General features: G+C 40.8%; 2 protein-coding genes across 15 annotated transcripts in view; both read left to right on the top strand.

Annotated features, from left to right (window-relative positions):
* The window catches only part of LOC135488049 (nuclear receptor subfamily 2 group E member 1-like), a 29,250-nt gene extending 15,037 nt beyond the window's left edge, over positions 1 to 14,213 (top strand). The window contains exons 5-8 of the mRNA XM_064772435.1: positions 9,733 to 9,986; positions 10,383 to 10,614; positions 11,063 to 11,212; positions 11,526 to 14,213. Coding sequence (XP_064628505.1) covers positions 9,733 to 9,986; positions 10,383 to 10,614; positions 11,063 to 11,212; positions 11,526 to 11,794 — 905 coding nt within the window. The 3' untranslated portion in view covers positions 11,795 to 14,213. The remainder of the gene's footprint in view (positions 1 to 9,732; positions 9,987 to 10,382; positions 10,615 to 11,062; positions 11,213 to 11,525) is intronic.
* Positions 14,214 to 18,840: 4,627 nt separating this feature from the next.
* LOC135488832 (uncharacterized) overlaps positions 18,841 to 24,284 on the top strand; it is a 61,924-nt gene continuing 56,480 nt past the window's right edge. For 13 of the 14 annotated variants that reach the window (XM_064773724.1, XM_064773723.1, XM_064773729.1 and 10 more), the window contains exons 1-4: positions 18,841 to 18,923; positions 20,144 to 20,366; positions 20,519 to 20,658; positions 21,135 to 21,307. In XM_064773724.1, the coding sequence (XP_064629794.1) occupies positions 18,901 to 18,923; positions 20,144 to 20,366; positions 20,519 to 20,658; positions 21,135 to 21,307 (559 nt within the window). In that variant the 5' untranslated portion in view covers positions 18,841 to 18,900. Of the gene's footprint in view, positions 18,924 to 20,143; positions 20,367 to 20,518; positions 20,659 to 21,134; positions 21,308 to 22,496; positions 22,764 to 24,284 lie in introns of those variants that run through there. The other variant, XM_064773735.1, reaches the window with a different exon arrangement.

Here is a 24,284-nt window from a genome sequence, read left to right as displayed (position 1 = left end):
TCAAATTTAGATCAAGGTCGAGAAAGTTACTCGGCGAGAGTGTCTGGAAGCAGCAGAACAGATTGGAAATAACTCTTCAGGAGAGTTAACCCCAATTGTGAACCTTTGTAAAGTGTAACCGATCAACAGATTTTATATACATGTACTTGTTGCATTTATCACTGTTATTCCTCAGGGCAGATAACGAAAATTTGCCGTTAAAAAAACTTGCTAAATGTATGTGAATTCCGTCACTGGACTTTCGTATGAAACCAACGGAATGCATAACAGTAACTCCATACTTTCTTCACAATGTTAAAACCAAACCGTGTTGCTTGGGATGAAATTCCAACTGATATCCATTTGCCAACAATCAGCAATTTTAGTATAAATTTGTTGCGATGGATTTTTGCAATGAAATAAGATAGCCGTTGACAATTCAAGCACTGAGAACTAAGGCTAACAAGTCCAGGCGTAGTTAGTTCTCAGTGCTTCAGTTGGTCAGTGACTTGCATGCAATATACACCAATCATAACCAAACAGAAATCAAATTTAAACATGACGAGTTGCGAATATCAGGATGTGATTTCGAAGCGATGGTGGCATGCCGCGTAACGAGTGGGCAGGGCCATCAGCGCTGCCTGTCGATAGGATCAACTTACCATTGTAATGCTCAGGCCAAGCATGCCTTCATGACCCGACAGTCCATCTGATTCTTCCTAAACTCCCCTAAAGACACCGTCAGGTTCCCATATAACCATATTTCCCTATAGCCCTAAGCCATCACTCTCCAGTTACAAGCTCATATCGTATTTTCCGTTGACCTCTTTCCATTCTTTTAGAAGTCCCACCCAACCAAGGTTAAAGGACTGCCCCACTCGAAGTTACATTAACAGCAACATCTATCAAACTAAATCCTATCGCACTTTAAGATTTGGTGCTTTCTTCAAAAGTGGTAACATTATAATTTCAAGCACTTCATGTGCAAGGGATTATTTTACCTCGCCTCTGGCCCTTGCCTCTGCTTTGTTACCTCCAGGGTAAGTTACCTTGGTGGAGCAGGAAGAAATATAATTCATTTCTTCGCAAACTGCACGGTCTGCTGCGAAATATTAATAATTGTTCATATTCTATTCTAAACCTTCTTTTCTGCTTCCATCTTATTGGTGAATCATCCCACGTGGTCTCTGGAACTGGGAACGTGCTAAATCACTAATCTCTAAAAAAGGTGTTCGAATTTTTGCTCTGAATTCCACCAGGAAGCAAAGTCACCTCGCATTTTGCACCCAACAACCCCGTGGTGAACGCTGTTAGAGCGGTTCATTTCCGTGTCCATGTCAGCATCCCATCTCGCCCCGGTGGTCCAATGGCAAACCCCTCATTTCCCCTATCACATCCCCATTATCAACCAGATAGGTGACTTATGCGATTTGGGACACGGATTCTTATAAATTCAGAGCTGATTATTAACAGTTAGGGGCGCACAAACGGGACAATACCCAACTTGTTTTCTTATCGTCTTCAATCAAACGAGCCAAAGCAGGAGACCTAAAGTGACAAAGCCAGGTTAATGGTTGTAAACAAGAGCACCAATGCTGGGGAAAGCGCGAGACAAGTTTGCTTTTTCAGCATTGTGCAGGAACAAAAGTGGGTCGTCCGAGTAGAGAGAGTTTCAAAATCGATCAGGCTGCGCTGTGAGAAAGTTAATTGAAGTCCATTCCTACCATGTTTGCTTTCGTGAAATATTTTGCCTGCATAAATTCTTTTCTTATCTTTTTGATAAAAGTATTCTGGTAGTATTGTTGTTGATATTGACACTAGGACAATAACAAGGCAAGGATCCCCTTTCCTTTCATCACGTCACTGCACCAATCTTTGAAGCTGGGCTGTCCCCAAATACACCATGTGACATTTTAAGTTTTAGTCAGTTAAGTTGCACGTTTCCCCGACGCAAACAATATATGACAACCTTTTGTTATATCATTTGATTCCCAAGTGAGGCCATCTCAATACGACTTCCATCCGACTCATTCTAAACCACCAGAGCATGAAAATGACAGTTTTCTTCAAGAAGACTGCGGACTATAATATCTATTTCATGAATTACTATGGCTGTTGATTCTCCCCTGAGTCACTTTCCGTTCAACATGAACCATGCTCACCTTACAAAGCACGTACGGACATAGACCCACGCATTACATTTAGCCTTCCTATCTTTCGAAAATTATTTGATACGAAAAAAATTTGATACGATCTTGAGGGTCTGCTTAGTGGAATAGGAATGGCAAATGTACCAATCGATCTGATATGATCTGATACCATATGATGTTGTTTAACTTCCATGCAATCCGGTTTATACTTTCTTCTTGATACTCAGATAAGGGACACAAAAAGGTCAATCAACTTTTACCAAAGAAGCCCATGAGCAAAAACATTCCTTCATTGTTGCGCTTTCTTTGTCATACACACTTCCCAAACCTCCCTGACATTGCTGACCCTGTTGCCAAGGAAAAGTCATTGGTATTAGCAATGTATTATTTTGTCAAATCAAAGCCTTGTTAACTTCTTTACAACCATGAGTTGATTCCTTAGGTAACATTTCAACAGAAATTCAATTCATGATTCAAAGTCTTGCAGCAGAGAATGCCCTGAACTTTAATCCCTTTCTAACTTGAAAATTTCACCACAGGCGAGATTTTTACGATTGATTGTCAAGGGGTGAAGGATAAATAGTTTATTATCCTTGAATTTGTGTTTTCAAAGGTTCTCGGATATGAAAATGTAATTCTAAAAGGGGTGAAGTTTAATAGTTTATTATTGTGGACACTTGAAGTCGTTTTCGCCAGTGGATTGTGTACACATCTTACGCAGCTGCGTCAACACAGAGGGTCACCCAATGAACTTGGCCAATAATTGGTCATGTAAGCCCTAGCAAACATTTCCATTTGAATTGACTTCGTGTGAACATCTCCCACAAGCAAACTCAAGCGGGAAGAAATTGACACTTTTGTTCCTTTTCTTGGCTAAGAATGGTAAATTGTATTGGTTGACTCGACACGATACATGTTTAACCCCCTTCCAAGCCTTGTTTGCCCAGGCATATCATCCTACGTCTTTTCAAAAGGCCAAATGATAGTCGGCAATGAAAACTTTTGATTCTGTCCAAGTGCGGATAGAGTTTGTTATATTGACTCGTAGTTTGCTTTCACACCTCGGGTTTACAGTTTCACAATGGGACAAGGATGGCATTTCAGGTCGCAAACTAAAATTCGTAAGCGGGTAAATATTGCATGCAACCGACAATAAAACTTCGGCCTAAAATAACGCAAGAGCCCAACCGTTCCTGACGCCTCAAGCAATACGGATCGCCTTACCAGCTTCGTGATTCACTAAATATCACCAAAAGTTTGTCTTCTGAGGCCCCGCTGATTCACCCTGTGGCGAAAATGAAGTCTTTCTTTTAACGATCAGGTATCACTGCAGTTAAGTCCTTTATCGTCAAGCCAAAGCATTAGACTTGAATGGGGTTTTCTCTGCAAAAATCGCTGTGATAATTTGATCCTCTTTGCCTCTTCAGTCAAGAAGCGGTGTCATATGCGGTGCTATTAGGTTTAATTGCGCCCCCTACTTCCTGGATCGTTCCCGGGTGACTTTTCACACGTCAACTGAAAGAGACACCGTAGATACCATCTGCGCGAATTCAAAGCCCTCCTCTCCCTATAATTTTGCCATCATCGTTGCGTCAATGGTGATCAGCGCGACGCAGCACCTGCGAGCATTCATCTGCGCACCACCCCAAGGCGTTTTTAGCTGCCTTCTAAGTTAAAATCAAGTTAAATTACTATGGCCCATATGCGATCTGCTGAAGAAGTCATTCAATGTGTTAATGAGTGATTAAGGGGTGTTTAAAAGCCGAAGGACTTGAGGGCCATCCTCGGAACCACAATCTCTTTCACACAATCTGTCATCCGAACTGCGCAGCGTTCCTCAAAATGTATATTGAAACTCTTAATCAGAATATCAAGCGCTTAATTTGGGAGAGATGTCCCTACTCTGGTTTTCCAGTTATTTAACATCACGATAATGCCTGAAGAAGTCAGTTTCTATCAATATGCTGCTTTTGTTTCACCAAGCTGCGCCTCCACAAAGTCCTGGTTGGGGCCAACGAGTCGTTTTGCCCGTGGAGAATGCTCGCCGATATTTCAAAAAAATGAAAAAAAACATCGTTTCTTTTTTCTACCACTGGGCATTTCCTTGCGTGTTCGGCGATCCTTATCAACTTCATCTTCATCATTCTTGACAGGGTCACCATCCCCAAGAGTGGATTATGCTGATTTGGTACATAATTAGACAGGTTTCGATTAATTTCTTTGATATGCACTTCCTTGCAGTTCAAGAAGGATGGCGGACTGTATACCGTGAGATTGTAACCTTCCTATTCGGTGAACCAGGGATGATTCCATCCTCTTTCCTCACAGACATGATAGGCCGGAAGCGGATTGAGAGATACCATTTAGGCCATTATAACGATTGTGCGCATCTTGTATTTAATAGAAATAGTTTAGGGATTAGATTCCTCATTCTATCAAAGATTGAGACATAACTCGTTGTCATCTACGGTCCAGCGTCACAAAAGCTCCGACTGATTGTTGGAGTCAAACCACGTGAAGTGACACGAGATTTGCATGTCAAGAGCAGACGACAACACAACAACTCCAAATGACGCTAGACTGACTTGCTATCAATGGCCACTGATCATTAGCGTATCCCACCATACAAACCATGGACTCAAATCCGTGGGAGTTTTGTTGTCGAAATAAAAACTAAACTTCGTTTAGCGAGATTTAGCCTTCGAGTACCAAGTCGACTCTGAGATCAGCGAGTCTCCCGAGGGTCTGGCATTATTATCTGTAGAGCGACCGCTGAATGCAGCCCGCTCCGCCCCGGGGCCCGGCGGAGAGTCCAACTCAAAAAAGTCACCCGCACCCAAGGTTCAATGCTTCCATGGAGGTTTTGTCCCCCTAAATGGCGTGAACTATGACAACTCGAAATCAATGGCCCAATTACTTCTCAATGATTAAGAATACGAAGATCATTCGACCAAGTAACTTCGTGCAAGGCAAAACTGACAATGGCTACCCCATGGTTAGCTCAGCGCAGCCAAACCCACACCTCAGTCATTGAAATTTACCCGCCGAGACTTCAAGCTGTAGAGAGTGGCTCTTGATTGCCTTTATTATCACCTGAAATGAGATTCATCAAGTCCAATCACCATTTGAGAACTTCTCTCCACCCAACAACAACTTCATTAGCCGATATTTATATCAAGGTGCAGCATCGAAGTGGGTGACCACACATCTGTCTCAGTTAGTGCTTCGGCGTCTTCGTTTACCCAGATAAAATAGAAAGACCCCATTGAGATCGAGAGAGAAATCATGCATGATCGTGGTGTGTCTTAGATTTAGACTTTAGACTCGGTGAAAAAACGGTCTTCGCATCAAATTGATTAATTTGTGACCATACAATTATGGTTTGACTGTGTACAGATTGTGCAGATTCCATATCGCATGAAAGAAACAGACAGGGTTAAGTTTCCAACGCCGAAACTCTGAAAGTGGTTAATACTTCACACAAGAAAGTAGGCGTCTTGAACATTGTTAAATGAATGAAACTGTTGAGACGAAGACAATGACTTTCGCGCCAATGGACCGCAAGGAGCCCGGAGTTGGTGTATTCCGTGTGTGTCTAGCGATGCAGGGGCGCATGACGCCGGTTGGCCAGCCCTCCGCCCATTATCAACCAATATATCATGGTGCTGACAGCGGACCTCACCCATCCCATTACCGTCATTAGTTCCTCGTTGATACACCTGAACTGGAATATGTCATAAATTATACCTTCATTGCGGTTTGACGGAACCATATTGTCGCCAAGAGGGTAATTGGAAAAATATGAAGTCCGTTAACCTGAGGTTTGAATAGGATTCCTTGAGGGTGTAGTTCACTGTGACAGGGAGGAGTAGTCCATGACTTCATTAAATAAGGGACTCAAATTCTAGTAGCTTAGGGACTTGTGAAGAAGTTATGGGTTGCTGTGATGAGGTCTGTACTGCCGCTTTCAGTAGCTAAATTTTGTAGGTAGATGCTAAGTACACGTTCTTTGCATATTAGTAAGGATCCACATGCATATGATTCACAAGTTAATTCTTATTCTTCAAAACATTTCGATATACCATGTCCTCTTTATTGATGGCCCAATGAACTTGATATGATTATACAGTATTGAAAGCTTGGGGCATTTGTTGCATCAAAAAAATTTAATATGGGTTTTGACAACCGATATATCAAGCTATGATCTATACTTCACTGAAAATACTGATTTACGATGTCAACGATCTACAGGTTTAACGATTTAATTAACATTACTACCGGTCATAAGATTTTAGTTTCCTTGCCGTCTATTAGCGTGAAATCCATTTTCTTCGGTTTGAGTAAGGGTTCTATATGAAGGGGGCATGCGTGACCCAACTCCTCACTCTCAGGATGGGATCCACCCAAATATGTTCCTTTGTTGGACAAACACGCAAAGCTTTCGTTCGTTAATTGATTCGTGAGTTACTAAGGTAGACAGAGGCGGCTCCTGGACGCCCAAAGGCAGAGCGAAAAGCTTCTGAGGATCATGCTTGTACTTTTGCTTTTCCAAATTCAATAAGACGCTCTCCTCGAGGTGAAGTAAAGTGAGGTTGCAACATCGTGTTCAGCTATTTTTTAAGCTGATACAGATCTCGACAAGTTCTGATTTCATTGGTCATGAAGGTATCTCCATTACCATTTAGGCAAGTTTACGGACAGTAATCACCAACAACATGGCAACATATAGACATTTGGATAACTTTAAATTGTACCATGTCGTGCATTTCGCTCGCTAATTGACTCGCAAGTTACAAAATCACACGAAGAAAACCTATTTGACATACGAACAATTTGATTTTGAATGGCGACTCCAAGAAACCGTGGTAAGGATTTCGTGCAAAGTTTAGCCAAAGTTTGAAGCCAAGTGTTTGTATTGGCATGTTGCTTGCGCCATGTTGTGTTGCCTCGACCAAAGTGTATGGTCCAGTCAAATGGTGACTGACAGTCCTGACGCTGCCTAATCATTTTCAACGAGCGCCCGTCGTTTGGCGTTCGCCCACTTACTAGGGAATTTTCAACACGATTGCGTGCGAAATATTCTCTTTGCCTAATTTGTTGTGGGGTTCAAACTTGCCTTGTAGGTTTTTGAGTGCGATATCACCGAATGGCCCGCACACGTCTACTGTCCTATGCGTGCCACTAAAATTGTGTATGATGTCACATTTGTTGTGTTGATCGCTCTTTGCTTTCCCCCTCCAAACTATAGTGCAGATGCATTCTTAGGTGGAGGGTGAATGAATCTTTTTGAAAGAGTATACGCAAGACGGTAGGCCTAATGTTTTAGCTCGAACTTCAGCAACGTAAATAAAAACTTGCCTGAAGAAATTATCTGGTGAGGAATACAATTTGAGTGTCAACATCATATTTCATGCTGAGACCAATTTCTTGATGATGGTATATCTAATATGAAAATAATTTTAAACTGTAAGCCCCTCGTCAGCGGCTAACGCTAACGGGCAAAGAAATGATTTTAAATGAAGTGATGTGTTCTCGAATAAGTTTTGGTTGGAACGTCAAATTCACATGATCCGCAGTGAATCAGTCTTTAGTTTTGATACGACAGGATGCCCCTAAGACAATGACGTCAGCTTTAAGATCTCGATGGCTTAAGATGTCACAAAAGGCGAGTCCCTGACTCTGCCCATATAGCCTTTGCCTTCCACAAACAGGATATGCATAATAAGTCTCGATGTTTTATATCCATATCCTGCGTTTGAAGTTTAGATGACAGTTCTGTTTGCGTTACATTATTGGTAGGAAAGGGATGGCCAATGACACCTGTGCCAGAAAGATAGTCTTTGTATTTTTTAGAATAGTGTTTGTTCTGGTTGCAAAATGCTCCAAAGTTTCCAGGAGCCGCCGAATGCACACAAACCGCAGATTGGCCAAACACCGCGTCCATTTTTGAAAGACACCGACACATCATTCAAAGATGTCAAGTTGACAGCGCATGCGCCTTCATGAATTAATGGCAATGTCGTCTGCCGCACGTGACTTTCCTTCATCATGTGACCTCATCAATCATCGTCTGTCAACTAATTGCATCAATTTATCACAATATTGTGATTACAGTGGGCGTGAGTTGTTGATAACAATGTTTGTATTGTCTCTTTCGCTCCTGACCGATTTAAATCGAGATGAATCTGAAAAATTGTGGCTAAAATTGATGTTCGGTGATATAAAATTGGATTTTTCTCTTAATTCCCTTGAGTCAGTCAAAGCCAGCAACATATTTATTGGCGGTAGGCAATATTACTGAATCCGTAGTCATCCATTTCATTGTAGTTTGCAAATGTCATCGTTATAAATGCAGAAAATCCTGATCGCAAACTATAAATCCTAGCATTTCCAATTAGCTCGTGACCATAAATTGCATGTGGATATATCTATCAAAAGTAAATCACGAGAATCATACTGTTATTGGAGCAGCTTCCGTTGTCTGGTTCAAAAATCTGCGCCAAATGTGACATTGTCCTGTGTTTGCTCAGTTTTCAAAATGATTAAATAACAAAGAGGGCTTTTTGCCATTCAGGTCATCTACTAGATTGTAGATGCTGGATGAGGTCATCAACTGGATGTTGGATGCTAGACCTCCATATAGTGCACTTATCAAAATATGATGGTCTTGTTTTTTTTCATATAGCTCAGACACCATATTGTATACCGGTATATTTGCTATCTTTGGCGAGTAAGTTGTCCCAAGGGGGTCCCAGTCTCTTTCAGCTTCAAACGGAGAAAATCTGGCGGCCCTGCTAAAGTTATTGCCTTCATTTTCCAGTTTACTTCATTTTCATATAATTGTGGTTTTTCACCACCTGCACTTGCCGGCGGCGGATGGCGGTCTTTCTAGCATCAGCCTCCTGGCTCACCACAATTGCTTTACGGGAACACCTTGCCCCGGGGTTGGTTAAACAAACGACCGCGACAGACGCGCTGGTCGGGGCCGTACTCAAGTCGAGACCACCGTAGTCTCATCAATTTATTTAGTTCATTAGTCGAGTCAGTATTGTAACTGTCCGAGTCGTACAGAGGTGTTACCGTGCACCGCAATGCTTAGAAAGTTCCCAAATTTCCTGGGGATGCAGCGTAGCTTGAAAGCTGTAAACCGCATGAAACCCTTGAAACCCTGCACAGCCCCTTATTTCCTCCTTAATGGTTGACATATTGGTGTTGATGGGTCAGCGAAAGCGGGAAACAGCATGGAATCCATTTGTCAATGAAATTTCTGTGCGTCCCTTCGCTATAAACGCACTGCAGTTGTTGTCGCAAGACTTGTCGGCCATTTTTGCTGTCGCTGAAAAACGGTCCCATGTTGTCAGCCACAGTTTGAGCACCTAATCACCTTTAAGAAACACCATTTGGCAATTGCCTTATAGAGACCAACATTTTCATTATCACGAATTGAATTGTGTCCCGGTTGTCAAAGACGGTCGCTCGCAACGTTCGGCAACACATTTCAGGGGATGTCACATTTCATCACAGGTGGATTAGGTGTGATGATATTCTTCTAATCAATGATTCTAAATGGTAAATTGACCACACGTTCCCACTGTCATTACAGCCGTCCAGCACGAACGGGGTCCACGAAATTCCACAATACGACGCCAGGTGGCCATGTACTTAAAAGAAACATCAGAGCTGTCCTCCATGATGACCTTCCGGCCGCCATTTTTCGTGGGAATGCCGGGAATCGAGCGTGTTGACAACAGTATCACTGTAAGCGCTGTAGAGTCACCGACGACGACGCCGACATCTAGTACGAGTAGCACCGGAAGTACGGGGACTAGTGTTGCTATTTGCCAACCCACGCCTAAGGTAAGGATTAAGTTTCTTCTTCTTCTTCTTCTCCCCTCCTTCGCCACCATCTTCTTCCCTTTCTTCTATAAAATATCACATTTGCTCAACTCAGCATTCGAGAACAAAACCCATTACAGAAATTATCAATTTATGACCTGACGGAGTCCAACTCATTTCATTGTATTCACCAGGTCCTCCTTTAAATTATTACTCATTATGTTACGTCGTAACCTGCATAAAACATAATTATTTGGATATGCCCTTACCGACAGACCATTATCTCAAATGAAAAGCCATACCGCATACATGTGTACTTTCATATAAAAGTCATGAAATGTACGAAAGCTGATATACTCGTGTTATTCTAATGTGGTTCGTTGGCACAATTTAAATAATGTTACCTCTTTTTTCCAGTACCCACACGAACTTGCCCAAGCCTACTTCAATAACCCCGAAGCAATATGCGAAGCTGCTGCCAGACTCCTCTTCATGAGTGTCCGATGGACCAAGAACGTGCCTGCCTTTCTTAGCCTCCCATTCCGAGATCAGGTGGTCTTACTGGAGGAGGGATGGCGGGAGCTCTTCTGCCTTGGAGCAGCGCAGTTTCAGATGCCGATTGAGGCTGGACCTTTATTAGCAGCAGCAGGTAGGTGTGGTGGCCATCTTATTTTTTTTGTTGATAGGTGTGGCGGCCATCTTGTTTTGTCGTCGATCATTTTCGATGATGTGGTCGTTTTTATGGAAAAAAGCGTTTTTTGCACGAAGTTGATGATTATTTTGTTAAGAATTAGTAATCTCGGAATGAGCGTGTTTATTTTCGAATTCTCGAAAGTGTAAAGATTCAATCCACAGCCATTACATTCACCACTTTCCTCTGGGATTCCGCTCACCTTGTGCCCAATCCAAAGCCATCTTACTCATCATTGCGGTGATTTCAGCGCACAACAAGGATAGACGATGTTTTCCGATTGGCAAATACTGACTGTAAATCCCAATTGATGCTGTAGTGATCGATGCCACTGCAGCAAATGACCTCATTAAAGTGGGAATATGCTATAATGACCATCTGACATTGAGCTTTCGATTCGTTTCAGGTTTGAGTACAGACCAATCACCGCCAGACAAGGTAGTTCAAATGATGAGCGAAATACGTGTGTTGCAGGAATGTATTGCCAAGTTTAAAGCCATGCAAGTCGACCCTACGGAGTTTGCATGTTTAAAAGGAATTGTGCTATTCAAGACAGGTAAGATGCACGCAAAGATTGCAGAGCAAGCGCATTGCTTGTAAAAAGGTTGGGAATTCCGTTAACCTCCCCAAAGCATAACGGGTTTAGTTTTCACAGGTCAATCCTTTGACGCAAGTTAAACGCTCATAAACAATTCGTGTTACCATGGTGTTATTTATTGATGATGGGACGTCTGCTGTACATAACCTAAACCCACAAAACCTCACCTAGGTTCACAAGAACAGTTGAAGTAGTTAAAGTAGCATAGTTAAAGAAGTACAAATGTATACTTCGAGTAATAATTGTTCTGACTCATTCTCTTTCTTTGCAGTTTTTCCCAATTCGCCAACAGACATGAAAGGACTTCGTGACTTCCACACAGTGGCCAGTCTGCAAGACCAGGCGCAGCTTACGCTCAGCAAATACATCCAGACAGCCTACCCCACACAGCCTTTCCGATTTGGAAAACTCTTATTACTACTACCAACGCTGCGTGCCATTAACCCTGCAACCATAGAACAATTATTCTTTAAGAAAACGATAGGGACGATTCCCATTGAAAGACTTTTAGTGGATATGTTCAAATCTAGTGACTTTTGATGACTTTTACATACATTCTATTCATTGATTCTACTTTTATTGCTGTTCAAGCGTGTTTCGTACAGGGTGTGACAGAGCATCATGCAGGTCAACCTCTCATCCAGGTAACAGGCCAGCCAAACCAAATTCAGAAGTAAACTACAACTTGTAACTTTCTGATGAAACATGGTTATCTCTAACGTCGTGTAAACCTACATTTTGTCACACAAGAATGTGATGTGCTGATATTGTCGTGTGCTGGATTTTAAATATTATAAATGCCTTGAGCACTTAACTCGTAGAGAACTGAGGGTCCATTACTTCTTTAGCACTCTGAAAGGTCTCATTGGAAGTGGATCGTTTCTCTAAATAAAAATTGAAATTAATGTTATTTCAGGATCAATTTGTGCTTTAATCATCCTAATAAGATGGGGGTCGTACAGTTCTTTATGCGTTTATTTATGATAGGTTTGGACAATAGTGTTGTCTTCCAAATACATTAAATGTGATTATAGATATTGAATGATAGACTGGCATTATCTTGTAATATGTGCTGCTATGTATTTTATGCTTTTATATCAGATCCAAGACACACCGATTGTCTATAAAAATGTTGTTTCATACAATGTACCAAGTACGATTGTCAATAAGATGTGACTAAAATTCTTCATCGAAATTTGTGCTCATTTATATTATTCAAGTGTGGTTGAAGTTAAAACTTTGTTCATATCAGTTTTTGTTACTTTCGTGTGGTTATGGGTCAAATGGTTGTTTACTAAAGTATTTCAGAATCAGTGACGTTCGCTGCTGTTCTGGGGTTATATACCATATAAAGCTTATCTTTATTCTAGTTGAAGTGATTATTGCCCAGCGAGCTTTTTAGGATACTTTTCCATTTTCACTGCTCATGAAAATGTACTTCGGTCCCATGTCCAGGTTTTCAAAGCAATGCCAACCTTCGTATAAGTATGCTAAGTTCTAAGGTTAGGTTAATTTGATGAGCGGGACATGTGCTTCCATTCTTGACTAGCCGTAGCATAGAGTTGCACAAAGTATAAACGACTCCTGAATCAATTATAGCAGAGAGTTGCATCTTTGCTTTGATGTCGACTGGGGCGCAGAAAAGTGAAGGGACACTGAATTTATACCTGTCGAGTGGGTGATAATCACTTCAACCAACCTTCATCAAAAATGTTGCATTTCACTTCCGAGACAATCAGGTGGGAAATGAATGTGCAATAGTCTAACAGTAGCGTTAGGTTACCTTCAAAATGTGTAACATTTGCGTTATTCAGCAAAACAGAGCCTAAGAGTACTGTATCCAAGAAAGTGTCTCAAATATGTTTCCAATCTATCATTGGAATATCACCATCCATAATAGGGAGGTTGAGAACAGCGACGTATCACCAATACGGATAAAACTCTGTAGACAAAGACAATGCAAATTTTGTGTATACATGTATTTCTATCCGTATAGGCCTACGTATTAGGATCCGTAATAAGTCCCTGATCACAACCTGCCTATTATCATGGCATGAAGTATTATTTCGTATGTTTCAGAGATGGATAATGTTGTCCTCATTCAAGCCATACGCCTTTCTGTTAGGGCTGCTATACTTGCCTATTCAAAATTACAAATTGCATTTAGTCATAAAAACCTTGTAGGCTTGTATTCCTTCCTCTTCCATTAATTGTCATTAATCATTGTATACATTTGATTGATCTGCTCATTTTTTAAATGTCCTTGGATAGAATGTCCTAGAAACAAAGGATAAGCGCTTTAATCTCTGAGCTATTAACGGCCATGGTCTCTCTGGAACCATACAACATAATCCGTCAGAACACAATAAAACCGGACACTTTGTCAAGGGGGACATTTTCTACTTCTACACCAGTTTGTTCTGGATGTCGTATATCGATGGGAAAACACTTATTTTTGTGCTACATTCCAAGAACGGCCAACATATCATATTTGCGTTATATTTTCAGTATATTTTCGCTGCTGTACATATCATAGGGTATGTGAACGTGGTCTTCCGGGGAGGAATTAAGTGTCTCAAATCTTCATATCAGAAATTAGTGTTATGTGTACAGAATGTCGCGAAATGTTTGCTAATCTAGTTATATGAACTTATCATTGCAATGATGAATGTGAAGGGAATTTCACCAACTCATTATAATCTGGCTGACCCGTGCGATAGTTTGCGACATTCTGTCTTCAGATCATTTAAAGTTATGCATTCCATGTTATTCTGAACTTATAAAGTCCATGGCTTTAGTAAATTTGTATATATCCATAGCATAGCCATGGGGATAGTTACAATCGCAACGTATCAGCAGTAAAATTGTTTTTTTTAATTCAGAATAGGATAGAGCCTCATTAGGGAGTTTTCGCAAAGCCCCCGAAACACGAAAGCGAACGACTATCCCATATTCCGAGATATTGGGTGATATGAATAAAGACGAGCAAATGCTTTTATCTAAAACTCCATGTACATTTACACTAGGCCTTTCTGTACAAAATTGAAGTAAAAGCATTTGCTAGTCTTTATTCATATCACCCATTGATTACGATGTCCTACAATGAGATAGGCGTTCACGTTTGCGTCTCGGGGATTTGCGAAAACTCACTTCTGACGGAAACATGGTCTTTGACATGGAATCAATTACGAGGGCAAGTTTCGTAATATAATACATGTACATATAAAAAATACTTCCGACATTGTCCGACCAATTCTGTGTTTGAAAATAAGTGAGAACATCTATGGCAAGACATGTCTTCAGGCGTTCAGGTTGTTTTCCTGATTTGTTGGGACGCAGTTTGGCTGAGACTTTGACAGATTTATTATAGTTGAGATGTACGTGTACATGTGCGTGTATTCTTGATATAAAATACGTGAAAGTGCGTACATGTACGTGTGAAATTCAGATATAATATCAGATCGTTGATAATTTTATATTTCTATGAAAATAAATGAGATACCGTTTAAATTTAATCAAGCTTGTTGTTGAATTCAATTATTATTAGTTTTTCGGTGGTTAAAATCGTTATGCCTCCAAGGAAAACTATGTTAGGTTCCAGCTGTTGATATAAATTCATGTTACTTCAGCGTGTGGTTGGCGTCATTTGGTAATTCCACTACATGCCACCAACCTGGCTGTGGGCAATTCGAATTACCCCCATTGGACCGTGCGTAGTTATCCGCGGTGAGGAAACGTCTTAGTGGAATCTGGCCTTCGAAAAGGACTGAAAACCGAAACCACTGAACCATATAGTTTCAAGCTGGAGGTTGCTTGTGAGTTGCACTGAGCAACTTATTTTCTCGTTGTTTCTTCGGATGCCAAACGATGATACAACCACACCTCCCTTTCTGTAAAAGCGGCTAGGCCGAAGCATCGTTTCTTGGAGCGAATAGGCGTTCGTAACAAGATGTGACAACGCCTTCATCGCTGGTGTCACCAGCAATCCATGGACTATGTCAAAGGTCTTGTAGCTATTAAAGCTGAGAGCTTACCAGTTGAAAGAGCGAATGGCTTTCGCCGAAGAGTTTATGGATGATGAAGGTTTGATGACTTTCTCTTTCAACTGGTGTGTCCATCTCGACAGCGGAAGCACGTAACTTTACTCTCAAGTGAGGCTTTTATGTAAACTTTCCTATTTCGGCTTTTCTGCCATTGTACGACTTTCTGGCGGCCAGGACGTGAGAGGCCCGTACAGAGGCCGCTTGTGACTTGAAGTGATGCGGGTGACTGAGCAAAGGGCCCGTCTGTTGTTGACAATCCAGGGTGTCCAGTGCGTAAGAATTCTGAATCTTAGCTAGATCATTACTGAATGAACTCTGGGGAATTAAACGCCGTGTCGGAAAATTAAAAATGTCAAGTGTAGATTAAAGTGATGACCTATTGATAGAATCAAAGCGGGTAGACAAAGTGCCTTCAAATTGACTTGACCAAAAACCACAGCGTGTCATCTACATGATTTGTACACGGATGCTATCCAGAGTTAGAGTGGTCGTTTCTTCCCCGACAAGTAATTTTAGTTTGACTTAGATCATAAAAGGGAGCTTTAAAAGCCGCTTTGACCACAACTCCGCAGATGTTGAGGTTAGCTTTTGTGAAGCGAGTACAATTTGCCTTTTTAAGGTTTGTGCAAGAAGGATTGCTTTTAAAAAGTCAGATTTCAACAAAGACTTCAAAATGATTATAAGCCGTTTCAATCGGACTATTTTGCTCACAAAGGCTTGAGGTGTAAGAATCAATGCTTACTCCCTCAATTAAATGTATTTTAAATTCAAGTGTTTTTTCTAAGCTTGTTTAATATATAAAATGACTTAGGTGGAACTATGCCAGGAACTACATGTTTAGTTATAACTCACACCGTGTTTCAATTAAAGGGTATTAACAAGAAATAGATTGATGTGCCCGGTCCGTCCAATTAATCCGGTATCAATACAGATTTGACCATTGAAAGAAAGTGAGACGAAACCTAGCTGACTGCTTCAAAACTGTTCATTTTTGGTTGTGAAATCTCTCGTAAACCGGACCATATATCGACAGAGGCTATGTACCCTGAATATACCCTAAATAAGGGTTCCTTTTCGACAATACACTTGTCGACTCGGCTTGGCTTGGCTTGGCTTAATAACTCAGACAACTCTGAACTTCGGCAGGAGTTTTCGGGCAGAGGACTTGTTACGACTGGATATAAAGCCGCTTTGTTCTTGCGCTTGCCAGCTATATAGGCCCGGTAGCAGAAGATATCTTGCCTAGCTGGAGAACTGTCTAAAGAAGTCCTGCAGGGGCCCTGTAGGCCCACTCTAAAACTCTAGAAACCACTGGGCTGACAACATCTCAAATCAAGGGTATTACAATATTTGTAACTGATAAAACAGTACAAATAATAAGTAGTTAGAGAAAAGATAAATAAATGCATAGATTCAGGATTTTCACCCAGAAATTTTGCCATTTGCACTAGAAGCTGTATTCATTTGCATTTATGTCATGTGTCACATCGGGGGCCCACATGGGATATCACATGGGCAACCTGGGCTGATTGTTCAGGTCAACTAATTAATTACGTTGTAATTATTATGCTCTAAATCAATTAATGAAAATAAAGATAACAGGTTCATTTCAAAATGTAAAGTTGTATCAAAATAGAGTAACTCATAAATCTAAGTACACTTTTTAATTGAGACAACTCCAATACATGTTCTGGTCCCAGACTGTGACTGAGAAAGAATGGTCAGGTAGTGCACCAAGGGTCCGAGCTAGGCATCACGGAGCGAGTTAGTCCGAGGTTGTGACAGAAGTGCGTCTTTGACCAATACATGTCCTGGTCCCAGACTGTGATTGAGACAGAATGGTCAGGTAGTGCACCAAGGGTCCGAGCTAGGCATCATGGAGCGATCGTCAGTCCAAGGTTGTGACAGAAGTGTGTCTTTGACCAATACATATCCTGGCCCAGACTGTGACTGAGACAGAATGGTCAGGTAGTGCACCAAGGGTCCGAGCTAGGCATCACGGAGCGAGTTAGTCCAAGGTTGTGACAGAAATGTGTCTTTGACCAATACATGTCCTGGCCCAGACTGTGACTGAGACAGAATGGTCAGGTAGTGCACCAAGGGTCCGAGCTAGGCATCACGGAGCGAGTTAGTCCAAGGTTGTGACAGAAGTGTGTCTTTGTCTGATATACACGTCCTGGACCAATGCTGTGAGTGAGACAGAATGGTCATTTCACAGCAGGGCATGGGTGAGTTTGTCCAAGGTTGAGACAGAAGTGTGTCTTAGGCTGTGACTGAGACAAAATGGTCTGGGGGTGCAGCAAATTTCACAGCTTGACAACATGGGCTGAACTACAGTCTGCAGGCATGGCAGGAGAGGATAACAAGAGGCTAAATACATTGAACCAAGTTTCTTTATTCTTTACACTTGTTCAAGAAATTACCGTCATTGGATGCCACGAGATGTTCAGTTTTGTAAAGGTTTCGGAGAGATATGACCAATGCCAGCGAACACCGTGGCCGGAACCCCAAACCGTCCTTTCGATCGTATCCGTAGGCCGCGCCACTAGACTGTCAGCACTCACGGACGCCAGTATAGAGACCACCAGCCTGACCGAGCTTTTGTTTAGTTTATTTTCACATGCATTGTTCTCGTGGTTTACGGAAAAGTAAGCCAATACATGTAATAGTGTCTAAAAACTATTTTCAGTTCATGGAATTACACTTTTTTCCATTACTGTTTGCTTAATATTGCCCTGTCACCCTTTTCATGAATCAATTTTGAGCATTATGTTTATAGCGTATTTATTATAGCACGAAATATGACTTCAAAATGCCAGTTACTTGCAACTATACGGCCATCACTGAAATCTTAGTTTACTTATTGCTCGCTATAAGCTAGGTCGTTGCGCCACTAAACCAACTGACAGCTCTATCTCCCCGGAACTCAAACTTTAACGTTATTGTAATCTTACTCTCTATATACCAAAGTAATTTGTCTAGGAATACAGTTGAACTTCACTGAAAACTAATGATGTGTTAATGAGTTCAATGAATCCTTTAATTCCTTTGTTTTCTTGGTGAATTCACGTCCGACAATGACCCGTTGACGTGTACCTGCAATACGCCATTGCAATTTGTGTGTAAACAGATCTATTTTTGGACGAAACTCAGGCCCTCACAAACAAACTTTGGTCGATTTCAACAGTGATGACACTGCTTCATGGCTGTACCACAGCTCTTTAAGCTGTAGCAGCGTGAAGCAAGAGTCAAGAAAAATGTCTGCTACCAGCTGCTGCTGGATCAACCCCCTCGCCCGCCCCCATCAATCATCAGATTCAGAGGCCTGGTCCAGCACTGTGATTTTGCCAAATTCAACATGATTCTTTTCTACTGTGATGTTAAGCCCCTTGTGTCATGCAGCATATTCCGTAGCACCGGTTCACAACTTATGTAAAACCGCGATGTCCGCTGCAATTCAAATTGCATATGACCCCAACGGAATTGTGGCGACTTGTTTCTTCAATCTTTTTCAGTGAACAGTGACCAGCCCACCAGGTAGAATGTCCACCATCACCCAAAGAATTAATCACATTCCCGATTCTCTCGGCTTTCTGGTCCTCAATGAAGATAGTGCTGTACTTAGTGTAAGTTTCTGGCAGATTTGTGAAGCCTGCAAGAGCATAAGTAGAACCTCTCTATTAAGGACACTCTTGGGACTGACAAGTGCTCTCCTTAATAGAGAAGTGTCCTGATTAAAGAGGTCAAATTAAATGAAAATAACCAATTTGGGACCATAACTAGTGTCCTTAATAGAGAGGTTGTCCTTAATTGAGAGGTGTCCGCTAAGGGAGGTTCCACTGTATTTCCATTATGTCGATTGTTGAAATGCAAGTCGCAAAAGTAGTGCACATGTTTTTTTATTTCAATCGGGCCTGACATGTGCATCGATAACTTGTACATGTCTCAGACTGATGTTTGATCACCGTTCCAGAGCACTACCAACATGTGCATCAGCTGGTCACAATCAGTTTGTCAATATATTTTTCAGTTATTGATTGCAAAGTTTTTGTACAAAACATTCCACGCAACAAGTGCAACATGCTTGTACCATGGATGGTTGTAATAAATTGAAACCCGATGGAATATTTCACTGGATTATCACAATATCTGCTGGAATTTAGGATCAACATTTTCAAATTACATGCATGAAGTGATGGGATGAACAGGAATTAAAATATGTTAACAATGTGAACTGAGTAAATTGTGGAATTTATATTAATGAATATTCAATGATTTTACTCATATTGCATTAGAGTCTTCATGAAGAAACAGGTAAGTGAGTTTGACCATACATGTATGTCAGCAGATCTACTGTCAACAATTGTACCAGTTGTGGCAATCTGATATTACCCATTTTTATAGGATCAGCCCACCTAATTGACACGACTGAGTGACGGGTATCAGTGTATGTAAAAGTTGAAACGACCCAAAATGAAACAAGCCAAACTATAAACATTCCAAACATGAAATTGCAGATCAGGTTTTCATGTTTTTCAAGTTTTAAACAAGCCAAAATAAATGAGTAAATGAATCCTTCCATTGTGCCCCATGCAAAACTTGAAATGAACCCAAATGAATGGGACTATGGGAATAATATATATTTTAATTTTTACGCCATAAACATTGACTGAATCCTGCAATGGATATTAAATGTAAACTTGATCTTTCATTTCACTTTCAGGTTTAAAACGCTTATTTGGCTCGTTTAGTTTAGCTTGCTTCATTTGGCTCCTTTCAATATTTACAGGCTACATGATAGAGGGGAAGAATATGATGAAACCCTTAATTTTTTTTCTATTTTTAGTATGGCCAGTGATTGCGACCTGTCCTTCCAAATGTCTCACTCTGACACCAACCAGGGGTGTTTCTCTCCTAGACTCGCCCGATTTAGGAGCCAGGAATTGCTGTTGATATCGGAGGAAGATCTCATCGACTCGGTCTTCTACAATTGTGACCAGTTTTCCAAGGGAACTGTTTCTGTCACATGTCTTGTAGAATATCTCAGGAAGACAACAGAAGGAAAAGATGTAAGATTAAAATAATATAATACATGTGTACTGATAAAGACATGGATTGAATGAACCAGTAAGGCATGAAAGTGTTTTCAGATATTACTAAGTAGCTGCCGTGTTCTCAAAAGCATCAATGGTTGGATAATCTCTGTACGTTGCTTCTCCAGGGTGGATTAAACTGTCTTGACGACCTTGATGAACTCTCCACAATCCTCGACCCAGACTCTCGAGATGTAGAGGTCGACTTGGAGGAATATCGTACTGGGATGAATTACTGGATCAGAACTATTCGACAAAGAAGTCATAGGTATAATATCGCCCCTAGCACTACTCATAAATCAAATGACGCAGTGTCAAGGTGGTGATTTAGATTTTTTGTAATATGCCTGCTGTGAGCCGGGATAGATTCGCTGAATCTTCTGTCAACAAATTTTTAAAGGGGTCAGAGGCACTCCTTTCAGCTTCTTTCGACTCTCAATTTAACCAGCGACAGATGATTCTGGCGATTGTGTTGTGGCCCCTAACTGTTATATTATTTTGTGTCCCCAGTGAAAACCTCACCATTGGGTTAGGTCATCCACCCTAAGCTGGACCAGTGTGACTTCCCAGGGCTAAAGCAAAGCATTGCCCAGGATTCATTCATTATTACAGTAGCGGCGTTGTAAACCGATTGGATTTTTGCTCGTATGGAGTCCGGCTACTGTCCACCTATGTACCGGCAACCACCACAGCAAGTGGTTATCACAGATTCTAATCACCTTTCACATTTGGTTCCTCTTCCAGCAATAGTAGTTGTGATATGGACTCGGAAGAAGAGAGCGGTATGTCTTCATCAACATTTGCTTCTCAGGACTCAGGCTCATGCCTTTCACCAGTTGAGCCAGTGAAGACCATGCAAGACATCCCTGGTGATGCAGAATCCTGGCAACAGATATGTCTTTGTAAATTATCTAATGGTAAGTGTAAGTTTACTATCTTGGTGCTCATACTTTCTTACCCTTTTTATACTGCCATTGACAATTTTGCTCAAGATAGGAAATGCCTGGAAAAATGAAATATCATTGAAACCATGTCACATTGTCATTGGGATATTTATTTGAAAGTACTCGGTGAGAGCTTGATGATGAATACCTCGGGTTTGGGTACTCTTCAGAGTTTTCTTCACATTTTCAAGCAATGGGCTGTAACATGGTGAAAGGGTTAAGGCTTTGCCTGAGCCACAAAAAAACAATGAACGCCTCTAATATGAGTGTAACCTTGATTGGCAGTTTGATACGATAGAATGATCTCCCTCAAGCAAAACAAAAACAAGATGTACATAGGTTGATTTCATATCACAACAGATTGGACTTACTGTGCCCATGGGTTAACAATAGGCCTTTTGAATTTCAAGTCTAGGAATTATTGATCAGAAACCTCAACATCAAGGCTCAACCAATAAAATATCGTCATGATAAGAAAAGGTTGAGCAATGATTTAGAAAAAAACTTGGCAATTTACAGTAGCAGTTAAAAAAATTAGTTAGGTTGACCGAGACCTCCATGTCCAGAAATGAGAGATATTGCTTCTGTGTCCTTATCAGACCACAACCATGTTAATAATTGGATAAGCACTATGCACAGCTCTCCAAGTGGTCGCAGGTGTAGATTGATTATGTTTTCATTAGGTAGGCCTACAGTGTATGAATAATATTACTGATAATCAATTCCTATTGCGGCAAGCTCGCTATATCTTAGTCCAGTGAACATCTTCTCTGATAAAAATCGCCTTCAGGCTTATTGTCTCACATGTTGACCTATTTTTGGGAAGATGTGTTGGATTTGGGTCATTTTACCAGAATTTATTTGATTTCAATAGAACTGTCCTTATTCTATATTTTGAAAAATAAGAATGGGACGTTGAGAACTATGCAATTTATGTAAAAGGTGTTGGTGCTGGGTTCCCGGATTTTTCTCTGGAATACCAGTTTGGTATGGATTTTTTCACAAAATGTTGGGTGTTTGAATAACATACAGGCCTTGTGTCCTCAAGATATGTGCCGCCTTTGTAGATACCATATAATGGCCTCAATGGATTCGATAATGAACAGGAGTGGAAAACACTAGACAGTGTGTACCACAATTAATAATTATTATTATGTCTGATACCTGTGGAATACAATGTTTGACAAGTTGTCCTTTTATGCATGAGGAGGCTAGGAAATGGTATTCTCTCAGGATTAGTTCAGATTAATGGTAAATGTAGCAAACACAGGGATTCTGCAAGTCCTGATACTTATGGATATATGTTGGCACTCCTGGATTTCAATTGATCATATGTGTAGTGAATATTGACAGCATGTTAACCCGAACAAAATGAGCTGGTTATGTGGAAAACCAAGAATTTGGAGGAGAACCCCAAGAGGTGCCAAAGGTATGATTTGACATGTTGCTGTATATTCCTGTTGTACTGCCCAGTACTAAGGTGGTCCTTGTTTGAATTGGTCACCTGAGGTAGTCTGTTGAATAATTCTATTCTTGTAAACCACCTTTTCTTGTTTTTGACTCGGTGTACTCCCATTGACCCGGTGTACCCCCATCTTGTTCAAATGGCTAAAAAAATTGTATTCAAGTTCAGCCAGCATTTTATAACGTGTGGTCAATCACATGTTGGTCTCATAAAAAGTTATTGTATTGAAAAGTCAACTGGAGTTCATGAAATACTGGCATAAAAAGTGTCTGGTTGGATTGCAGTTGTTTTGTGTGCTTGTTCTTGGAATTGGAAATTGATCACAGTTTCTATTTCATAATGTTGATATATTGTTCACATATTGTGGTACCTCACTTCGCAAAATACACCTTTGGAGTGTGCTTCAAATTCATGTATTCAATACACATTCATACACTCAATCAGACGATTTCTTTTTTAGTTTTGATATCCTGGTTGACTTTTCACATTCTAGTCCACCTTGTGTATGGCCTAGGTGTCACGGTTGTGGTCATATACTTATTTCATCCAACGCCACATGGATATTTTCTATTATTTTATGTTTGTTGCACTTTCCTTGTGATGATGATGTGACGTTTTGGACGCAAATACTCTTTTATTGAAAATAAGTTATTCCGACAGTAGGTGATGGACTATATTCTACTTAGATAGTATAAGATAATAGGTGATGACCGAAATTTTCCGATCTGTGGATTATATTACACACTAGTTGGAATCTTATTATCAAGAAAACTTCCTGATATCAAAATGCTCACAGCTGAGGACAGGGTCAGGGTCAGATCAGCCTCTGGAAAAAGTAAAATTCCAATCATGAACAAATGTAAGAATAACAATAATCCGTGTTGGACCCAAAGCGACAGAACAAAGGTTTTCAGAAGAGGTAGGCATGAAAAAGGATGCTTTTATATGTTCTCCAGTCTTGGACCAAATAACAGATTTCCTGAGGATTGTTCGTTGTGGTCCTCAGCGGCTCTGCAGGTTCTTGCTTGAAAATATGTGGATGGCTGCTTGACTGTTATAGCCATTAGAGTAATTGACATAAAGAGCTCACATCCATCATACTTAATTGTGTACAAAGCTCTTGAGATCTGGCATTGTCTTGAGTTTGCAGTATTAAACAAGTCGCCATAAATGGTCACAAAGTATTCGTCCCAACGAAAATATTTGACAATCCTCTCCTCCCTTTCACTAAACTCGTAATTGGCATCAAACTGTAGTTAATCTAGGCCAGTCCTATCAGTATACCACCTCTTAGATGTGTTGATAATATTGGCTATGGCATTGTTGGTTTACCTGGCCCAGGGCTATCCAATGGCAACAAGACTCCTGATATCAGAGGGAGAGACCTGTGTATAAACACCTGCTGCTCAAATGAAATTTTCTCATAGTCTTAATTTTACATTGCGGATATTTTCACAATGTTGAGTTTTGATGTTGATTTTGTGA

The sequence above is a fragment of the Lineus longissimus genome, chromosome 5 (assembly GCF_910592395.1).
Source record: "Lineus longissimus chromosome 5, tnLinLong1.2, whole genome shotgun sequence".
In the NCBI taxonomy this organism is placed as follows: domain Eukaryota; kingdom Metazoa; phylum Nemertea; class Pilidiophora; order Heteronemertea; family Lineidae; genus Lineus; species Lineus longissimus.
Note: the sequence above shows the minus strand (reverse complement) of the source record. Positions and strands in the feature narration are given on the sequence as shown.